Raw genomic sequence first — 22242 nt, 5'->3', positions numbered from 1 at the left:
GAACGTGGGAGAATATTCAAATAGTCATGGCCAATATCGACTTCCAATACATATTATATATTATTATATACAATCTTACGGTGTCATATCTATTGTACTTATTCCAAATTTCAGTTACATATATATTTTATGAACCTCCAGGTCTTTTTAGTAGATAAATTATGTGCGTATTATGTACTTCTACCTTATGTGTCATGTATGACTGTATGTGTTCTGAATAAAAAATAAATAAATAAATAAATAAAAAATAAAAAAATCATAATTAAACATATTTATTAAATATCATACTTTAATGCAACTAAAACAAATAACATTTTAAACTCTCGCGTTTTGTACACATATTTAATTTCACAAACGGGTCTAACGGGTCATTTGCTGGGTTGTCAGTCTTTCCGTGACCACAGCTTAAATAATATAAAAACTGCTTAGCTTTTAATGATTTTGCTATATTATCTTTATAACACTGGTGTTTGCTCTCCGTTCTCTGTATTTTCTCTCCTATATTGTTCGGGGTTATTCCACTTCTGTAACTCGGCCGAGCCAATGGCGACATAAACCAGATCTGTTACCAAGTACAGTCCAGCGGCTACCTACCAAGAACACCTTCCGCCATAATAGTTCACTAGTCTGAAATAGATTTAGGCAATAATAATTATATAAATATGTAGGTACCTCTTAGATAAAATGATGTCGCTGTTTGTACTTTAGATCATCATCATCTTTCTCGCGTTGTCCCATTTTGCCACGGCTCATGGGAGCCTGGGGTCCGCTTGGCAACTAATCCCAGTAATTGGCGTGGGTACTAGTTTTTACGAAAGCGACTGCCATCTGACCTTCCAACCCAGAGGGTAAACTAGGCCCGTATTGGGATTAGTCCGGTTTCCTCACGATGTTTTCCTTCACCGAAAAGCGACTGGTAAATATAAAATGTTATTTCGTACATAAGTTCCGAAAAACTCATTGGTACGAGCCGGGGTTCGAACCCGCGACCTCCGGATTGCAAGTCACACGCTCTTACCGCTAGGCCACCAGCGCTTCTAATTTGTACTTTTTGTTTGTACTTTAGATATCATTGTTTATTTGCGGGTAATATTAATAATTGTATTACATATTTGGCGTGGGAATATGACGCCCCATCGCCTACTGATTTTGCCAGTTCAACCAGTCAACCCAGGACAGCATGTGGCTTATGGCTCGGCTGTTGGTTAGCGATATCGCGTACCCTAGTGCCCCTGGGGAATTCTGTCACCCGACAGGGGAGGGTGATGCAGTGGCCCCTGCCTCTGCCTGGCTTACATTTTAGGCGACCCAGACTGAAGCCGCGAGACCTATGTTCTCGAGGGAAGATGTGTGATAAACATAAGTGGAGAGTTAGCAATATGTGTAATATGTGTAAAGTCCTCGCCTCTCTACCCTCAGCTCTCACACCGGTGTTTCCCTTGAGCCATCCTAGATGTCGCTTTTTATGGGGGCCTATCTTAGTGCCGGAAATAAAATTGTGTACCATTTCAGTAGGCAGGCGTCCGATTCTATATCGGATAGCCTTAGTATGTTGTAAAATTATACATACGACATCCGCGACAAGTATAAATCCTGCGACCACAGGCGCCAGAGAGCTGCATATGTTAGCTACAAAGTTGCTGATACTCATCATCGTACCAGCGAAATTCGGAGCTAAATCGAGATGGTATACCTGCCAAAATGAGTCGAGCGGTAATTAAATTATATAGAAAAAACAAAGCAATACAATATATAGCTGGTGAAGCAGATCTTGTCAGTAGAAAAAGGCGGAAAAATTGAAAAATGTAGGCGCGAAGGGATATCGTTCCATAGAAAATTGGTATTTCGCGCCTTTTTTTACTGACAAGATTTGCTTGACCAGCTATACCTTAGATCACTATTCATTATTGGTATGATTGGTTGAATTTTGCTAATTGCTCGCTTATATTTTTAAAGAGTGTATGCTTGCCAAAACAAATCAAGCTGTATGTTAATGGATCTAGGACTAATATAGTCTTCTGTTGCCTTTTCTCTGTTCGGAGTTTTACCCTATGATAATTTCTCGGCAATCTCAGCAGTTCTACGAAATTTCTGGGTTTGTAAATTTCCGAGATGTTCACGTCAAATATATTTTCTAACAATCACTTAGTGCTTACTTAGAATAAAATGTCTTTGAAAATGGTCTGGCTGGAAGCAAATGTGGACACGTAAAAAGTACGTGACAGTTAAAGTTACTTTTTCTCTCATGTTCCATTAATAAGCCTTAACTAATACCATCCTCATCACAAGTTCTTGACATTTAGAGATAACGCAATCTGTTCACACTCGGCTGCGTTAATTAGGGTTCCGCACAAAAACCCTCCAAATAAAGATCGTATCATTCTGGGGGTCGACTGCATAACCGTTAATAATAAGGTCTGCAGGAGTTTCAAAGTTAATTCACGCGTTAAGAAAATAACCTACTTAAACTGAAATTTTTCAATATCGTTAAGTTTAAAAATAATTTACATCACAAATTGCTGAGTGAAACTACGAGTATTAAAGAAATAATGAATTTGGATTATGAAGATGAACTAAATATATGTATGGTATAGAAATAATAAACAATGAATAAAAAGTAGGTAACTCACATAACAGCCAACATGAGAGGCGGTCTTGAATACACAGGTGATGACTAGAATTGTTTCTACAATAATAATATCCTTCTCAACCAAGCCAACAAAATTAGTCCAACCGCAGGTATGACAGCAGGCAACCGCAGGTGTCCTGTGACCTGTAATACAAAAGCAAGAAAAGTTAAACAATTATGTTTACTAATTATCTATACCTACAACAAAGTAAAACCTTTTTAAGTAACTCTGATTACAACCTTACAATTAAACAATTTCTGAAATTGACTGAGTTCTTGTATAGCGTGTCAAAGAATTTATGTATACCGTAAAATGGGATGAGTAGGGTCAAAACTGAAATTCAAACCTCGATAACATTTTATTTTTACATATGAAAACTGAATGGTGTATTATATAATAAGTGTTCCGGACGTTTGTATTTTAGTTTTTATTTTAGTTTGGGTAGTTCCCTTTCATAACTTTGACAATAAAGAGGAAAACCCACCTCACCCCGTAGTGCCTCGTATTTGGGGTGAGAGGAGGTTTCATACAAAGGTGATTTTGGAAGATTGTTGGATCGATTTTTTTTATATTATGCGTATTACTATAGCTCCATTTTAAATTCGAATACATTATTTTTGTAGCAGTAGCCTTAAAATCCCTTCTCACTCCCCTCTCAAACCTTCTCTCCCCATTCATAACCCACCTCTCCCCGCGAAACCTACTCACCCCGTTTTACGGTACCTAATAAACATTTTGTAAGATTACCATTATACCAATCGGATAATCGTCGACGATTGGTGATTTTATCTGGATACATACGTTTGGTTTAGTTTTACGTCACTGAATTTGCAAATGGACAATCTGCCCCTTTTTAGTTTGGATTCCCCCCCAACATAGTTTAAGGAGTCATTTGTTTTAATATAAGTAGCTCGATCATAACCAACAGGCGCTCTCCTCACGGTAATTTTATTATGATCCGATTATTTTCAGTTACTTATTTCATCTTCTTAATTACATCGAGCTATGGCTATTTTTTAAGGTTTTTTTTAAATTGTAAATATAATACAAGTTCATTGCGTTTTCTCCAATTTTTACTAGATTTGATGAATATTCAAAAAATTAAATAGGCCTTTCTAGCTAAAATTCTTACCTAGCGTAGGTATTAGCCAATTTTCTAGTATTGGTAACGGATAGCCACTTTTTGACGATGAGCATATCAGCAAACCAGCAGAAGAAAAAGTTAGCGAGCCACATCACGAAGAAAGGCAATGCAGACAGTAGGCCTTTCTGAAAATGATCAGTCCAACGAATGTTATTTATTACTAAACTTGACTATAACTATACATATTAGTATTAAATTATCAATCCGATTATGCTCTAAGTACCAGAAGCAGGGATCGGAACCGGTTTTTTGCAAAAACTTAGAAATAACCATATTTTTCGAATTATTTTATACTCGAAATGTAGGACTCGGTTGTGTTTTTAGGTTACGGCTTCGTATTATTAGATTGCCCAATTAGAAATGAAGTAATTAGCAAAGAACGAAAAAATACCGTTTCCGTTCCCATACAAAAAATACCGGTATCCGATCCCTGACCAGAAGTCTTCAGTATATTATGAACTATTTAACTTGCAGTGATATGATCATCACAATATTCATAATTGTCATAGTTAACGAAGGCATAACCACATAACTAGCAAATCGTGAAATCATCGACTTACGGCTTTAATGTTGACTTTCATTACTTTGTCCATAAACGCCGGAACCTCCGTGTACAGCAACAGTTGACTCCGTGGACTGCCCGATGTGAGCGACCACGATAGCGTACAACGCCTTGCATCGTAGCATCTCCTTCCAAGGGACATTTAGATGTTTCTAATAGAACAATATTGCTTGTATATATCAAAAAGCGTTTTTTTTTCTCTTTTCTGTACTGTATGATCTAAAGTTTGTCCAACATTCTTAACAATCGCATGAATATTTAAGGTTTTATGGGCAATACACAAAAATGTCTTTCGCAATTTCTGAAAAATTGGTGTTTTTTAGATACAGTGTATTGTCATAACCCGGCAGATTTCTTTCTTTTCGCGACCAAAAAAAATAAGATCATATTGTTTTTTATTCCGAATTTAGTAATTTCCACCGCTTATACACAAAATGTATGCAATCTTAATTTGAATAAGATGATAATTTTATTCTATTATCCTGCTTGTGTGTTACTTGGGTTATTCCGTTTATAACCAAAGCTCCTGTAGGAGGTACCTCGTACCATACCGATGAGCAAGTTGGCCCGCCGGTATCTGCAGAATCACGTATCCCCACGAGAATGCCGCTATCATGTAGTCTTGAGTTTTCTTGTCCCATTGGAGTTTTGGGTACTTAAAAAAACACCAAATTTATTTGTTGACTCCATTTACTAGTTAGCATAGAAGTTAAAATTATATACAAATATTCACTCCATTCATGTTGTGGCATATCATTCATAATCATAATCATAATCATAATCGTTTATTGCAGCCATGGTATTACAAGATGTTCTTATTTTAGCCAGTAAATGCATGGACCCTACTTAGGGCTTGGCAACATTTTAAAAACTATAATTAATCTATAACTAATTATTAATTATTCGATAGGTTGTCTTTGAACACAACTAATAGCCGATCGTATATACACCTTAGGATATTAAATAGATACATTTAGTACTTACTGGTTCTGAAAACATAATTCCATTTAGTATTCCAACGTTTCCTCTCTCCGTCTGATTATCAATTTCAATTGCATTTGATGAATTAGTCAATTTAGTCGTGTTAGTACTTGTACCGTCGCTATCTTGTACCATTGCCACCATTGCAACCCCAATGCAAGTTCTCATGCTGTAAGCTACTGTCAAACTGACAAATAATAGGAATGTCTGCTGATGTCGGTAGCCGAATACTTGAGTTAACTGAAAAATATCACTAAAATCTAAGAAGCTTTCCAATTTTTCACAATTAATAGACTCTTTACTTAACTAAAAATGTCCCAAGATTATCTTGGGGGACTTTTTATATACAAATATCATTATTCAAGTTTAAAAGTTCATTCTTCTTGTTTTGAGATTCTTCAAACTTACCTACATTTTTGGGTTCTTCGTATAAAGTCATCTGATCCACAAGTTTGTTCACAACATTATTTGTATTTCCTTCTGTTGTTGGGTCATTATTTTTCGTTTCGTTTTTATTTTGTTCTAAATAATCCATTGTTTTTATTTGTCATGTAATTATAATACTGAAATTAAAGTACCTATTCTTTTATTATCATTTAGTTTCAAGGCAGTGTCTGATTTCTATAGCAATAATATAAGTTAATCAAAATTCTAAACTCTAATGTTTTCGTTAGTAAAATTTTGAGATATAAGAAAAAAAGATAATAAAAAAAATCCATAAAAAATGATTTTACCGACTTTATATTAATTATTAAACTTTTAACCGCCAGCAATTTTTGATCGAGCGTGCTCGTGTCGCCACCGACAGTAATTGTACCAAGCAGAGTAAGGTTGGCATAGTTACGGTAGTTATAAATGTGCTGTAAAAACTAAATCATATCTTGTCTTATTTATCAGACTGTGGCGAAATAAGCTGGATATGTAATGTCATATACTCTGGCGGTTAAAGGGTTAATACGTACCTATTATGACACAACCTTACACAAATGGTATAAGACACTTATAATTTTTTTATTTATTTGTTTTTTTTTTTTGTTTTTAAGGTGTACCAACAGCTACAAAAATATTATACAGATTTAGGTAATAATACAAAGCAAAGGTACTCACAGAGATATAAATAATATATAAATACTTACATATAAACACTTACATAAAGACTTAAATACCAATACATATTTATAAAACACTTACAACTCAGGAACAATTATTGTCAACAACACACAAGCAAATTACCGGGATTTGAAACCAGAACCACCATATTATTATTATAAAAATTCGGAAATGTACTAGTTTAACGTGCTGAATAATATTGCTCGCAATCTTAATAACAAATACATAGTGTCTAAGTGTTTGATAAGAAAAAAGAACCGTAACTACGCGTACCTGTTATACGATTGGCCTTATAATATGCTTATATTTTAATTAATGCGACATCTGCGCAAACAATTCTTATTTAAATGGCCTTCATTTATTATTAATGTTTGTTTTAACCGCTACATAACTTTATAACAGTTTATCAAGAAAAAATGCTTTATTATTTCAAAAAAATACCAGTTTATTTTATAATCAGGAGGCCGATTCTGATTTAACGATTTTTTAAGGTTTTCAAATTGTTTTGATTCGGAGGCGGTTCACTCTCTCAAACATGCCGTGTCTCAAACAAGATAGAAATCATAATTAATTGTTAAATTATAATCGGCCTTCAGGGTAGGGAGGGCTAGCAGGGGAGTGAACGGTGGATAAATGAGAGACTAGTAGCTGGCTTCCAATGTGATAATTGTTTAAACCCGGTTTTTAATTTTTAACAGGTAAATCCAAAAAATATTTTTATAAAAGTCCTCAATAAATTGACCCAAATTGTTAATAAAGACGCCACGAGTATTTTTTGACTCGGTTAAACAACGTTGGATACAATACTTTTTCTACGACCAAGCCACTTACTTTGAAATAAAATTGTAAATTTAACAAATATTTTTAATTCAGGAAGTAGCAAAAATGGAGGGTAAGGGCGGGAAAAGAATGAATGAATGAATGAAATTAAACAAAAAACATGTCTATGGTTCACTTATTTGTCAGAGATGACATTTAAAATAAGGTTGGCAACACTGTATTTCATTCAATATTTTTTAAGTGGTCATTACACGAAGTATCGTAAAATCGCCAAAAAGATACTGCGTGTGAGCACAAACCCTATTTTGGGGAATAGACTAAAGACTTGTCTTGACAACTATAAGGTAGGGTTTTAAACGTGTGTGCACGACCCTTTAAATGACAAATAAAAGTACGGGAGTAGAAAAAAAGGTTTTTGGACCGGACCGGAAGTGGTTTGCTGACAGAAACTGATAGAATATTTTATGTCTGCATTAATTTTGTAGCATTGGCTTTTGTTCACACTTTTCTCTGTACCTTGTTGCTTCCTGAGGGTTATTCCACATCTGTAGCTCGCCTGAGCCAATGATAACGTAAACTAAATCTGATACTAAATAAAACCCAGCCGCTATGAAAAACACCTTTCTCCAGAGAAATTCACTCGTCTGAAATAGAAGAATGATTATTGAATCAATATATTTTGAATTGGAATATATACTTCTAGGTAACAATTTTTATACTTATAAATAAATAATATAAACTCAGATATGTATATTCATAGATATGCTCATCACACAAGAATTTTTCGAGAGAGACTAATATGACAGTTGAAGAGGTTCTTAAGTAGCGACAGTAAACCCGATGGCACAGCAAAAGAAGGTCTAAACATAGTGGCTGTTAGATGACAACACTGTAAGACAGGTGGCAGTTGAGATTTATAGAGGGGCAAATCCACTAGTGAACGTCTATCTACGGACAGCTTATAGAATGGACGGTAATGATAATAAAACATTAGAAGAATATAATTATACGTACCACATCTTCTACAAGTATGCACCCTGCTATCACGGGCGCTAACGAGGAACACGCGTTAGCCACAAAGTTGCTAATACTCATCAATGTGCCAGCGAAGTTTGGAGCTAAGTCGAGGTGGTTTACCTGGCAAAAATTACATATCGAATTTAGTAGCATCATACAACCAAACCTTGTAAAATTTGTAGATAAACTACTACTAGACTACTACTACTACTACTTACTACTACGTACTATTACGTACGTACTATTTTTCACATTAAACTTTAGAGTAAGAGCTCCGCTTTTTAGGATTATTAGAAAAAATCTACAACTTAACACGTTTACTACATACGTTTAAGAGTCAATAAGATCCCGCATAAAAATGGTTATTGTGAGCAAAGCTGATTGCCGCAGTGCAACGGTACTAACTAACATAAACTTCCGTGAAGTTTGATGTTTTCATTTCTACATTGTAAACTTACATAACACCCTACATGAGAAGCGATCTTCAAAGCGCATGTGAGGACTAGAATAGTCTCCACAACTACAATCTCTTTTTTAACGTATGCCAACGCGATAAGTCCAAAAGCGGGAAGGACAGTACCTGTAAAATTGAATAAAAAATACATTTTAAAATCAATTTGAAGGAACCTTTGTTTTGTCGTCTATTTTTTATATAATTATGTTTTACGAAATATTTTTCAAGTAATTTCATATCTTTGCACAAAATATTATTATTTATGTAAGTACTTCAAATGATTTTAGTTCTGAAACTATACTTGTTACCTATTCATCAATTTTGAGACAAGTGTCATGTAATTTATAAAAGGACATACCTATCGTATTAGCCAATTTTCTAGTGTTGGTGACGGTCAACCACTTTTTACAAATGAGCATGTCTGAAAACCAACTAAAAAAGAAGTTAGTCACCCACATCACGAAGAAAGGCAACGCTGTCAAGAGGCCATTCTGAAAACCACGAAGTGTATGATATAAAAAGGTTTTCCAAATCATTAAGCTTGGTCCCATACTTGAACAGAAATGGAGTACCTACCTAGGTTAGAGGAGAATAATGACATCTTATATTATTAAAAATAATAACAGGAGAATTACAAAATATGTTTTGTTACTACAAGAGATGAGCGCTCAAATGGCGACATTTTTTTTTCTTGTTGCTGTTGTCATTTAGGTAGTAAGCGGATCATTTACTTATTTCGTTACAAAGAATTCTGTCCCAATAGGTAAAATATTGTAAAAAAAAACAACATAACTTAAAATCAAGGAATCATTACATCATGATCCAATCAACTTACAGCTTTTATATTAACCTTCATTACTTTGTCCATAAAGGCTGGAACCTCTGTATACAACGTCAGCTGACCCCAGCACTGGCCAATGTGAGCAATCACGATAGCATACAGTGCCTTGCACTGAAGCAAATTCTTCCAGGGAACTTTGAGGTGCTCCTAAAAGTAAACAAAGAACATTTTTTATTGTATTTCCCTTGCTATTAAAGTTGATCTCCCGCAATAAGTTTCACTATTTAAAATCTTGAAATGTATTGGCCAGTTCGTAACATCCATCTATGTATTCTAGGGGCCTACAGAAATTGCTACTTGATCCTCTGATTCAATTGCTTGAACTGACAATCCCAATAATGCAACTGATTACGTTTTGTGTAGGAAAGGAGAAACCATAATTTTGAATAAGATTTTTCATTGTTTTTTTTTTACCTTTCCTTTGGTCCCAGTTTGTCCTAAAGCCTCTTCTATATACCGTCTCTCAGACACAGAAATTCGAATGTGTTGGGCCGGTGAATCTGCTCCAAGGAACCAAAGTATGGCGCCGAAAGACAGCGATAGAAGCCCATAAAACCGGAATATACCCGGCCAACCGAGGGACGAAGCTGCTATGTAGCCTGTTATTGGGAGTCCCAAGACAATGCCTAATGGTTGGCCTGAAAATTATAAGGTAATAGTTTTAAAAGTATTTCATAATATGTTTAGGATAGGTCAAGTTCAGATTGAAATCTATAAAACTGTTAGAAATTGTTACATTAAAAATGTACATATTTTTAAAGCCTGATTTGTGCTTGATATCCAAGTTGAGGGTAGTTATGAGGATAACTTATACGACTTCAACTAGGTTAGTTATACGAGTATCATCCATGATTACACTAGTTTAATAACATTCTACAAAAAATACATAGATTACATAAAATAAAATAACCATTTACCCCCTAACGCGAATGCGGTCAATCTGCCTCTTTCTTCCAAAGGCGCCCATTTTCCGAAAGCCGTGTGGATACTCGGTACGAAACAAGACTGACTTAGGCCTTGAATCATCCTCAAAACCACAACGAATATCCAACTTCCCTGAAAAAGTTAGAAATTAGTATTATATTGCAATAATGAATTAATTACGTTGAAAAAAATAATGAACCTCAACTAATTAACTTTCAAAGCTTGCTTATTTTCATTTCACATCATAAATTGATTTTCCATCAGAATTATTCTTTTTGGCCGAAGCGTAGCGAAGGTCTACGTTTTGACTAGAGCATTTTGCTTTTGTATATTCGGATGTTCTCCTCTACAGGTCGCAATTCTTAACCGATTCTCGTGAAATTTTGTGACCGAATTCTATGACTAAACTTTTTTTTATCAATATCGATTTTTTTTTCAAAATGGCGGAGTCGTGATAGCTCCCGCAAACCAATTCCCGAATTTTGTAAGCAGGTTCGATAGTTAAGTTTTTATTGTCAAATTAGATTCTCTAAATTCTTCTAAACAACAACATTTATTTAGTTTTAAGCTCTGCTCGCGAGGTCTACAGCTCACAGAGCCACTAGTTTAATACCCTTTCAAAACATTATAATTCTGTTCATCCTCTATATCAGGCGCCTATATTATTTTGGGACATCACATACTACTGAAAATAAACCCAATGCACAATGGTTACGTACATAGTAAGCCACCCACGGTGTGCAAAAAGATACCACTCCATTTATAACCAACGCGCCGGTGAGGAGATACCTCGTACCAAACCGATGAGCCAGTTGGCCCGCTGGTATCTGAAGAATCATGTAGCCCCACGTAAACGCAGCCAACATGTAGTCCTGGGTCTTTTTATCCCATTGAAATGTCGGGTACTTGAAAATTAAATTTACGATATAGATTATTTTTACACATACACTGCCGTTACCCGTTAGGCGGGTTCTGGGTTCGTACGCATGCGCTTGTTGTGCTCGGTAAATATGTATTTTCGGCTAGGTTTGTAGATCGTATAGCTCGCGCTGAGAGTGAAAGAAAGAAAATAATTCGCTATACAACAATACTCGTATTAAACAAACATTGATACATTGCATTGGAAGAACACAAAATATAACACACACATGTCGTTTAAGAATAATAAATACGAATTCTAAAATTTACACAATGTTGAGGTAGATAACAGTTTGTTTAGATGTGTATTTTTTATTAAGTATTGCAATATACGTAGTTAAATAAATAAGAGCCTGCATTAATTAACTTATGTACTTATTCAGTAACAAGAATAAACAGGGGAGCTGAATTAAGTTTTTGTGTTAACTAAAATATTTAGTACTTACGGGTTCGTTATATAAAATTCCATTTAAAATTCCCACATTTCCCATCTCCATCTGATTATTGGCTTCAAGATTGCTTGTTGTTCCGTTACCATTAATAGTATCATTATGTTTATCATGATGGCTGTTCACCATGGCCACCAGAGCTACTCCCATGCATGTTCTCATGCTGTAAGCTATCGTCAAACATATAAACAACAAGAATGTCTGCTGATGTCGATAGCCGTATCCTATAATTTCCAAAAAATATTACGTTAGATAAATATATGCAATATTAATTTGCGTATTATACAGTGATCCTTTTTGATTTTTTTTATTGAAAATTGAGTCATTTATATCCAGAAGTAAAATATCCTAATAAAACCTGACATTTTCATTAGCTTTCGTGCCTCGTCAGATCATTATAGTTGTAAGCTTTCATAAAAATCTTATTTATCGTAGGTAAGCGGTGTATTTCAACTTACCCGTATATTTTGGTTCTTCGTATAAATTCATTTGAAACACAGTTTTCTCTACAACATCACTATTATTTTCTTCCATTGTTACTTTACCGTAAGTCAATTCATCTAAGCCATTTTCGTGCTTTTCTAAGCTAACCATTGTTATGTTATAAACTTTTCATAAGAGGTACGTTTTGTTTCCTTTTTTTATTATAATAAAAATAGTAAAAAGTATAAAATAATGGTGAAATTGCACAAAACTGTTTTAGAAAGTCAATTAACATAGTAAACTACCTCCACATAGCACTTTATGTGAGAATTTAATTTACAAAAAAAAAATCGATCAGACGCTCAACTGCAATCGCTCTGAATGATGCCGTCCTTATGTTATTGGATTTCGAAATTATAATAACGTTTTAATATTCATAGTAATATTGACTTAATAATTACTATATTATTATATTGACAACTGTACAAATAAGGTTGTGGGTGACAAATTCCCCCAAGGTCGTCATAATTCGCTTAATTCGCTTACTTCAGACCAGCTATCGTGGTCGCATTTTTATCACCTGTCATGCCATGCGTCACTTTCGCACTTACATGTGCATGTGGGTGGCGTGTCATGGTGACAAATGATAAAGAGCCGGCCATCTTAGCCCACAGCACATTTTTTATTGATTTTAACCTTTTCAACGCTTTTCGTCCCATGCTAAAATGTGGCTTATACGCCAAATGGTTGCAATATGAAGAGCGGAAATAAACCTTATCTGTCAGCAGGAAAATTGCTTTGACAGCGTCCGTCATAGCCTTTTTAGTGGCTGTTGGCGTCATGGGCACGACAGCACTCGACCACTTTAGTGGCTCTTGGCGTTAAAAAGGTTAACTAACTTTTTTTTCGATCGGCTTGCAACTTTTTTATTTGTGCAATATACCTGAACGTAAAATTTACGTAACCTATAAAAATACACTACAAATAATAATACCATTAACATCATTGATAACCAGAGGTTTTTAAACTTTATTGAATGATTGGCTTTGGGCATGATAAATCATATTTGGACAAAGCCAAGGAGAAACGATATATATATTCATATTCCCAAAATGTTGCGAGAGCCAGATTAAGAAATATCCAAACTTTAACAGGGAAAATGGCTTTTCTCTACCACCAGCTTGGGATCTAGTAGTCCATCTAATAAAGGAACAAGCAAGACATAGGACTGTGAGACCATAGTGTTCAATGGTGTTGACTTTTTAGTATAGTGATGTAACTGAAAATAGTTGTAATGTACAAGTAGCCGTAAAATGTATAGTTTTTGTTTTGGTTTAATATTTCTGTATGTGGGTAGTTTTGCACATCTTAATTAATGACAGAGCTGAATATAATTTATCCTCAGTCACCCATTGACCATGAACACTAAAGGATTTGAAACGTCGCGATGTATTAAATTTATTATACGCTATATAATGTATCTAAATAGTTTTATTTCATGAATAACTATCGCGGTAATCGTAGACAATTTCATGTACAACTTATTATTTAGAATAAGAATAAGAATAAAATGTATGTGTAATAACTAAGAAATACGCATGCACAAAAGGTGGACCGGTAAGCCCCAAACTAGGCTGAGCTTGTATCTTGGGGCTTACAAAAAAGAGTAAGTAACAGATTGGATAAACTAAACCTAATTAAAATTTATGTGTGAGAGTGGGTGACAAGGTGTTAGAGTTATGCTTGTAGGGTATGTGTGCGTGGGTGTATGTGTATGTGTGTGTGTGTGTGTCTGTGAAAGGTGTAGGAGAGTGAGTGAGTCAGGACTACATGACGACAGACGTAGTAGTTCAGTTACTGTGTGTATTTCCTTAGTCTGACGTTTAATATTATACGCGTTTTCATATTATAGCAAATAGTAGGTATGGCTCATAAACATTTTGAAAGGTAATAAATACTGATATATACGTCAGTAACAGAGCACCTAACATTGACTACTTAGGTATATCGCAGTGAAATCAAAGTCAAACTATGCTTGTATTAAAAAACCTAAAATGATACAACAAAATCTTAAATTCTATTAATTTACTTTAATTTTAAAACTACACTGAATTAGAATTATTTTAACCTATTAAATGAAGATTCGGTTTCTATAACATTGGTAACAGTAACAGAGCACCTAACATTGACTACTTAGGTACGCAGTGAAATCAAAGTCAAACTATGCTTGTATTAAAAAACCTAAAATGATACAACAAAATCTTAAATTCTATTAATTTACTTTAACTTTAAAACTACACTGAATTAGAATTATTTTAACCTATTAAATGAAGATCTACTCTTCGGTTTCTATAACATTGGTTTTTTCTCGCCGTTTGCAATATTTCCTTTCGTATCTTCTTTGGGGGTATTCCATTCCTGTAGTTCGGCTGACCCAATAGCGATATATACTAAATCAGTAATAATATAAAACCCTGCCGCCACCAAAAACACTTTCCTCCAAAGATATTCACTCGTCTGAAAATCATAAAACATATGTTAATGGTTTTGAATGATTCACGGTCAGTTACCCGTGAACAAGATGCATGCAGCATGTAACTGCTCGAGCTCGAAAACAATACAAAAGGTAATCACGGTTTATATCCCGGTCGACATAAGTCTAGTGTACCTATGTTAATGCTCAAAGGAAATCTTGTGATATTAAGAACTAGATATAGAACATTACTAGTATGGTTTCATCTCAGACAAAAATTAAAACGACTTCTTAATTTGGCCGTTTCCTTAACCTCTAGATGAAGATAGATAAACCATTTATTCGCTTGCCACAATACACACATAGGTATTGACAAAAAAATAGAAACAATAACAATATCAAACTAAACATAAAAGAAAGAACAAGAAGCATCAATAAAAGGTAGGTTTGCTGTGTGCGTTGCAGCATTACAAAAGGTTTCTGGCTCAGTAATATGCTCCACTCTTTCGGGTGAAGCACTGATAATTCTGCTAGTCGTCCAAGAACCTATAAAAAGGCCGCCCGTTCCATTGTATTTTGAATCTTTATTTTTACAAATCAAAATTTCATTTGTCTTGGCATGTTTTGGTTCGTGGGCGACTAGAGGTTTAAAGTTTTTTTTAATACTTACAACGTCCTCGGCCAGTAAGAACCCAGCAACTACAGGAGCCAGGGACCCGAACAAGTTTGATACGGCGTTGCTAATACTCATCATTGTGCCAGCAAAGTTTGGAGCTAAGTCAATGTGGTTTACCTGTCAGGAGAAATCAAAATGCTATTTATATGAGTGGACAAGAGGTATGAAAGTAACCACATATTTTAATAGGCATATTTTCCAGATACTTATTCTAATCAGAAAAACGAATGTGTCCTTCGTGTAGAGCAATTAATAAAAAAAAGCTATATTTTATTTATTTAACATTTAAATCAGGCAACAAGGCCCATATTACAAATACCTTACAGACTAACATATATATGCATTTTATATAAACTTAAAAAAACTAAACACTATTTAGGCGACAATATATAATGCTATTTAGTCTAAAAGTATGTTTAAAGAACTAGAAAGAGATACACAAGTCATAAATACTTTTAATGGTTAAGAATAAGTTAGTATAACATGTAAAATAAGAACTTACATGCCATCCCAAATGAGCGGCAATCTTGAAAGCGCACGTCAGGACTAGAATAGTTTCTACGACAAAAATATCCTTCTTAACGTATGCCAACGAGATAAGCCCGACCGCCGCTGGTATACAACCTGAAAATCCAAAATTTAGAGTAACACCGCTAAAAACTAATCATCATTAACTTAAGAGTTATTCTCATGTCGGTGGAGTATCTTCTAGCTTTTCCTATCTTGCGCCAGCTCTTTGACACGATACGATACTTTTTCTTTCACTTGCTCTAAAAAGCTGCGTCTAGGTTTCGAAACGATTTATAACTATGAAAGATAATCAAGATGGAAGTAGGTAGGTATAGTTAAAAAAACATCAAACTCACCTAACGAATGCGCTAACTTTCTAGTATTGGTTACACTTAACCACTTTTTCACAATAAGCATATCGGTAAACCAACTGAAAAAGAAATTGGTAAACCACATCACCAAGAAAGGTAATGCTGTTAGTAGGCCATTCTGAAAACAATAAATTTATTGTGATTATTCTATTCTATTAATGATCATTTTATCCATTAATGAGCTACAAAAACGACTTTTTTTTTCTCAAAGACTAGAGAGAAATTAAAATTAAGTAGATACATATATAGCTCAAAATCAAATTTACGTCCGTTACAAGATAAATGCAATATACTTAAAGTCATTAAAACAGGTTTAAAACGTTGCTTAGTTAAAATAATAATTCCGATGTAGGTACTGCTTACTACTATACTCAAATAAGAATAGCATTTCACCAAACACAGCGAGCATAAATTATTATTATGTAGATATGTATTACAAGTAGGTATTACAACTCAAACAGAATTCTAGGTTCATTAAAATGATCTACTTATACCATAACGTTACATTAGTACTTAGTTTGTATGATAAATATTATGTACTCGACCTAGTGTGAGGGCTATTGTTTATTCTAAGAAGCTGATGTAATGTGTTAATTTAAATTTTTTACTAAGGTCTCATGTCATGTCAATTTGGGAAATTTGACATGACAATTGTATTTGTATTTGTATATGTGGCTAATTAACTTACAGCTTTTATATTGACCCTCATTACTTTGTCCATAAAAGCGGGGACCTCCGTGTACAACGTCAACTGACCCCAGGTTTGACCTATATGGGCTACCACGATAGCGTATAGCGCCTTGCAGCGAAGCAGCTTCTTCCATGGGACTTTAAGGTGCTTCGGAAAAACAAAAATATTTTATTATTTTATTTATTCAGAACAAATGCCTGGCCATGCCGCCTCCTCCCGGTACGGGAAGAAAAGGCCGGCCCAGGAAGCGATGGCTGGATGTCGTTAAGGAGGACATGCGTGCCAACGGACTCACCACCAGGGACGCCGAAGATCGGGCAAAGTGGACACGAAGGAGTCTGAAGGCGGACCCCGGGTCCTCGCGCCCCGCGCGGGGATTGACGCCAGCTGGGATTGACGCCAGGATGATGATGATGATGATGATGACATACAGTCATACATGACACAAGGTAGAAGTGCATAATACGCACATAATTTATCTACTAAAAAGACCTGGAGGTTCATAAAATATATATGTAACTGAAACTTGGAATACAATAGATACAAGCATATCCTTTTGTGAAATTCTTAAATTTGTGGTAAATTTGATTTGTATAATAATCCAATATTATTATGGAATCATCAATTGCTCTGATAATTAGCTTAAGATAATATATATGTTACGATTAATAAGTGCTTGTTGCTAGGCCTACGTGAATAAAGTATATTTTGACTTTGACTTTGACATAAGCCTAAGGTAGGATATATACAATATGAAGCATAAGTAATATTTATCATTATATTAATTTTGTAATAAATAGGTAATCAGCGGCGGTATCGTGGTTGCATTTTTATAACTTGTCATGTCATGCGTCACTTTCGCACTTACATAATTGTTAGAACGTGACAGGCATGATGACAAATGATTAAAAAACCGACCATCTTAGCCCTACAGAACAGAAAAAATCGAAAACTAACAGCCTTTTAGCCTTAGAGTCAGTGCCAATGGTCAGTGCAAGATTTTAAACGTCAAATTGCTATTAAATTATACCTAAGTATTTATATATAATATTGGAAATAAAACTTGCACAGTTTGTGCTATTAAAATCTCTGCCAAGTTAGCACGGTCCGACTCTATTAACCACGTTGATAGTAAGTGAACCATCCACGCTTTGCTAAACAGTAAAAAAAAATATTATAGCTGGTCAAACAAATCTTGTCAGTGAAAAAAGGCGCGAAATTAAAATTTTCTATGGCACGATATCCCTTCGCGCTTACATTTTTCAAATTTGCCGTGTTTTCTACTGACATGATCTGCTTGACCATCTATAATAAGTAAATAATTTCACAATTATGTATCTTCTAACTTTTATAGGATAGGAAAATTCAAGAGAGTAACGAAAATGATGATAATTATTTTGCCCTATGTACAGTCGGCTGCAGAGAGATGTGCCCCTGCATACAATCAGTCTATATGCAGAGGGGTCACCTCTCTCTGCAGCTGACTGTAAATACATTAGATACGTGAACATAAAATGTAAGTTTACTTTACTTTTCCCTTGCTCCCAGTCTGTCCTAAAGCCTCTTCGATGTACCGCCTCTCAGCCACAGATATTCGTGGGTGCTGTGCTGGTGAATCCGCTCCGAAGAACCACAGAACAGCCCCGACGAACAGTGAAAGAAACCCGTAGAAACGGAAAATCCCGGGCCAGCCGAGTGGCGAAGCTGCGATAAAGCCTGTTATTGGTAGCCCCAAGACTGTTCCTAGTGCTTGTCCTGAAATTACAATCACTTTTACTTTTAAAAAATCCGGTATATCCTTTAGCCGCCCATACGTCTAACCTTTGCCAAGCAAAATTTAATTTTATTTTATTTTGTCAACACAATATTGAGTATTGTTCTTTTTAAAGGATAAATCATTCATCAATAATCATTGACATCTATTAAAGATTATAGGCTCTTGTTAGTAAAGCGAATTTCATTGAGTTGAACCAAGTGAACTCTGCATGAATTTGCAACCGGACGGTGTAAAATTGTCATCATAGGTGTCAAATTTATATGAAAAAAATATGTCGTTTACTATGACATCTCCGCACTTTGTTCTGTAATAGTCGGTGCACAGCTAGCTAATACGGACTCAATCTCTATCGCGTTACTTTTTTCTTTTACTTGGGCTAAAACATTTACTACCTACTTAAAAAAAATTGTTATTATTTTTAAACCTAATTTGTGTGCGACATTAAAATTTCCTTCCATAAAATGAATCGATAGGAAGAAGTTGTAATTTTTGATGGGCTTTTAAAGTAAGTAAACCAATATTTACCTCCATATGCAAATGCCGACAGTCTGCCGCGTTCCTCCAAAGGCGCCCATTTTCCAAATGCCGTGTGCATGCCTGGTATGAAACAAGACTGACTAAGGCCTTGAATCATTCGTAAAATCACGACGAATACCCAACTTCCCTAAAAAAAATTATTTGCCGTTTAACCTGTCGAATCCCACGATAATATGTAAATTTTACGTATTAGGCTAATGCGGACGACAAAACAATGTAGCACACATTACTTTAATTATACATATTAGGATGCAGTTAAGCAAAAATGTGTCGACCCACATTCATGTTGCAATAAGATATCAACCCAAAATTTTGACGATTAAATTGCATCTTATTGAAAAATGAATGCTTGTTGACACATTAATGCTATACAGTTTTTAAGTTCGGTATTGGCTACACGAGGGGTTCCGATACAAATGTTCAGATAAGTAAATTTTTTCACTCACATAATACGCCGCCCACGGGGTGCAAAATGATACCACCCCATTTATTACCAGCGCGCCGGTAAGAAGATACCTGGTACCATACCGGTGAGCTATCTGACCTGCTGGTATCTGTAAAATCATGTATCCCAGCGAGAATGCAGCTAACATGTAGTCCTGGGTTGTTTTGTTCCATCGAAATGTTGGGTACTGAAATGGAATCAAAAATAGCTAAGGGCCACTTGCGCCATTCCACTTACCCGGGATTTACCGGTTCTGGAGTTACCATGGTTACCAGTACAATTTGACATAAACTTGACGTGTAAAATGTGTATTTCATGAACAAAACATTGAAATTAAAAAGAAAAAAAAAATACTATTTTATTCAATTAAAGGTATTCAGAATCTGTTTGGAAAGAGAAGAGTCGTGGAATGTATTGGGCCCCATACATTCCACGACTCTTCTCTTTCCGCACAGACTCTAGAGACATCTTATTACGTGTTTATAATAATTCAATTTAACTTAATGCGACAATATTTTTCCGGAAGTAAACAAAGTACAACAAGACTACATTGATAAAGGAGTTTAAATCCTTTGTTTAGTTGTATGTAAATAATAAGATAAATATAATACAATCACGATAAATGTATTTAATGATTGGAGCTGTAGCACCGTTTCCTTAACAGATCTGAGGGCCTAGCCAAAATGATTCGTTTGCACCGAAGGGAACAAAAAGCTAATGTCTCTCTGTCGCACTTGTATGGAAGAGTGATAGAGAGACTACCGTTTCATTCGCTATAGCGCAAACATTGAAGATCTTATACATTGAAGCTGACCTTGAAACACTGGAAGCCTTAAGGTTTGTTTGCACACGTGTTACTGAGTAGACGAAATTACAGAAATTGGGAACGACAGCGCGTGGCACTTAAAAAAAATGTTAAGTACCTAATAACTTGTCGTTGTATGTAGCTCCTGGCAACGTTTAGTAGGTACCTACAATAATACTTTATAAAACTAATTGACTTCAAAACCTACTTGATGAAACATAGACTGAAACACTGAAGTTAACTGAACATTGATCAGTTACTTTCTGAACACAAATCGTATTAATAAAAAAATATTAAATTACTAATGCAAATCAGTGAAATAAATAAAAATAAATATTTGAGCTCTTCATTAAAAATAAACTTTAGCGATAAAAATATTGTAGTGTGTTTTTTTTAAATTCAGGTGAAAATTTATTTTATTAAAAGAACTTTATATTTGCAAATTAGGTGTGCATTAATGTACCTATGTAACTAGATTTACTACATGGGTACTTTAACTCGATATAATTTGATTAATTATTACAATTTTGTATTATAAAAGAATACAATTTTTATGTTTATAAACCATTAAAAAAAAACAATTTGGTACTTACTGGTTCATTAAACAAAATTCCATTAAGAAGTCCAACACTTCCAATTTCCGTTTGATTATTTTCTTGAATATTCGTAGAATTAGGTATATCTGAATTTGTATCATGGCGATTATGCACCATAGCCACCAGAGCTACTCCCATGCATGTCCGCATGCTGTAAGCTACCGTCAGACAGACGAACAGAAGAGCAGCCTGCTGATGTCGGCATCCGTACCCTAAACAATCGTCATTAAATTTTATATCACACTTTCTAAATAATTACATCAGATCTCTTTTAAATTACATAAAACTTTCAATATTCGTTTTATAAAACCCACCTATTTGTTTCGGTTTGTCACATAAATTTATTTGAGCTTCATTTTTCTCCACAACATCATGGTTTATTCTTTCATCGTCTGTTTCACTGTGAAGTAAGTCTTTTTGGTATTTTTTTCCATTTTCCAAATTAGACATTACACACTCTCTAACGGTTAAAGCAGGTACAAGTTAGTACCTACTCATTTACTTAACTGTCAGTATTTCCTTAGTCAGGCTTATAATATAGGTACCTACACGTTTTCTTATCATATCAAATAATATAAAGCCCCTTTATAAATATCTTGTTATAGTTTTATTTATTTTAACCTTTTGCTTGAGTGCATTGGTAAGGAATATAAAGAATTAAAAATGAATGTCTCAAGAAAATTAGAAGGCATTCGTAAAAATAACTGCTACAGAAAATGTTATTTTCCATATGAATACTTCTCCAAAATGAAATAAAACTATTTATTGACCAGTTTTTTAATAAGATTAATTTTAGCACTGTTGGTTTTTTATTCTCAGTGTCAACATTAACTCTGTTACACTCTTATCTCAAAAGCGTATACCACTATACTTAAATTATAAATCACCAGGATGTGTACCATAAATAGTTGTTATTCATATTCGCCACGTTTAAACATAGATTTATTAAGTCGTAGTATTGCACAAGTTGTGTAATTATGGTCACATTAAAATAAAATGGAAATGTTTTTGAGGCCATAAGCATAAAGGCTACTTTTTGTGAACTGAGTATTTTGGTATCTTTAAGTCGTAGGTATACAATAATTGAAACATGTCAAATTATAAAATAAGTAACCCTAAGTCCGTAAC

The 22242-nt window shown here is 34.6% G+C and overlaps 2 protein-coding genes and 1 pseudogene across 2 annotated transcripts; all 3 read right to left on the bottom strand.

The window, feature by feature from the left end:
* Window positions 1-455: 455 nt before the first annotated feature.
* Window positions 456-5796, bottom strand: LOC134652707 (putative inorganic phosphate cotransporter; annotated as a pseudogene).
* Window positions 5797-7680: 1884 nt separating this feature from the next.
* On the bottom strand, window positions 7681-12404 carry LOC134652706 (putative inorganic phosphate cotransporter). Its single transcript, XM_063507870.1, has 10 exons — window positions 12269-12404; window positions 11808-12034; window positions 11163-11348; window positions 10437-10575; window positions 9934-10157; window positions 9514-9666; window positions 9037-9169; window positions 8683-8804; window positions 8222-8344; window positions 7681-7851 (listed from the first exon to the last, which is right to left on the bottom strand). Exons 1-10 carry the CDS (start codon window positions 12402-12404, stop codon window positions 7681-7683), a joined length of 1614 nt encoding a protein of 537 aa, XP_063363940.1.
* A 2174-nt stretch (window positions 12405-14578) lies between these two features.
* On the bottom strand, window positions 14579-21581 carry LOC134652575 (putative inorganic phosphate cotransporter). The gene is made up of 10 exons (XM_063507742.1): window positions 21429-21581; window positions 21112-21326; window positions 19715-19900; window positions 19257-19395; window positions 18486-18709; window positions 16952-17101; window positions 16249-16381; window positions 15885-16006; window positions 15377-15499; window positions 14579-14750 (listed from the first exon to the last, which is right to left on the bottom strand). The coding sequence occupies exons 1-10, from the start codon at window positions 21562-21564 to the stop codon at window positions 14583-14585; spliced, it is 1596 nt and encodes a 531-aa protein (XP_063363812.1). The 5' UTR covers window positions 21565-21581; the 3' UTR covers window positions 14579-14582.
* Between the last annotated feature and the right edge of the window lie 661 nt (window positions 21582-22242).

Source organism: Cydia amplana, chromosome 12, assembly GCF_948474715.1.
Source record: "Cydia amplana chromosome 12, ilCydAmpl1.1, whole genome shotgun sequence".
Taxonomy (NCBI): Eukaryota; Metazoa; Arthropoda; class Insecta; order Lepidoptera; family Tortricidae; genus Cydia; species Cydia amplana.
This window is presented reverse-complemented; position numbering and strand designations above follow the sequence as displayed.

What these genes read in the sequence shown, in the direction of transcription:
- LOC134652575 (XM_063507742.1), bottom strand. Translation starts at nt 21,564, where the DNA reads ATGTCTAATTTGGAAAATGGAAAAAAATACCAAAAAGACTTACTTCAC. An exon ending in AGACTGGGAGCAAGGGAAAA is followed by an intron (nt 17,102 to 18,485) that starts GTAAAGTAAACT and finishes GTTTTTCCGAAG; the next exon opens with CACCTTAAAGTCCCATGGAA. An exon ending in TCTTACTGGCCGAGGACGTT is followed by an intron (nt 14,751 to 15,376) that starts GTAAGTATTAAA and finishes TATGATTTTCAG; the next exon opens with ACGAGTGAATATCTTTGGAG.
- LOC134652706 (XM_063507870.1), bottom strand. Translation starts at nt 12,404, where the DNA reads ATGGTTAGCTTAGAAAAGCACGAAAATGGCTTAGATGAATTGACTTAC. An exon ending in TGAAGGTTAATATAAAAGCT is followed by an intron (nt 9,170 to 9,513) that starts GTAAGTTGATTG and finishes CGTGGTTTTCAG; the next exon opens with AATGGCCTCTTGACAGCGTT. An exon ending in GCATACTTGTAGAAGATGTG is followed by an intron (nt 7,852 to 8,221) that starts GTACGTATAATT and finishes CTTCTATTTCAG; the next exon opens with ACGAGTGAATTTCTCTGGAG.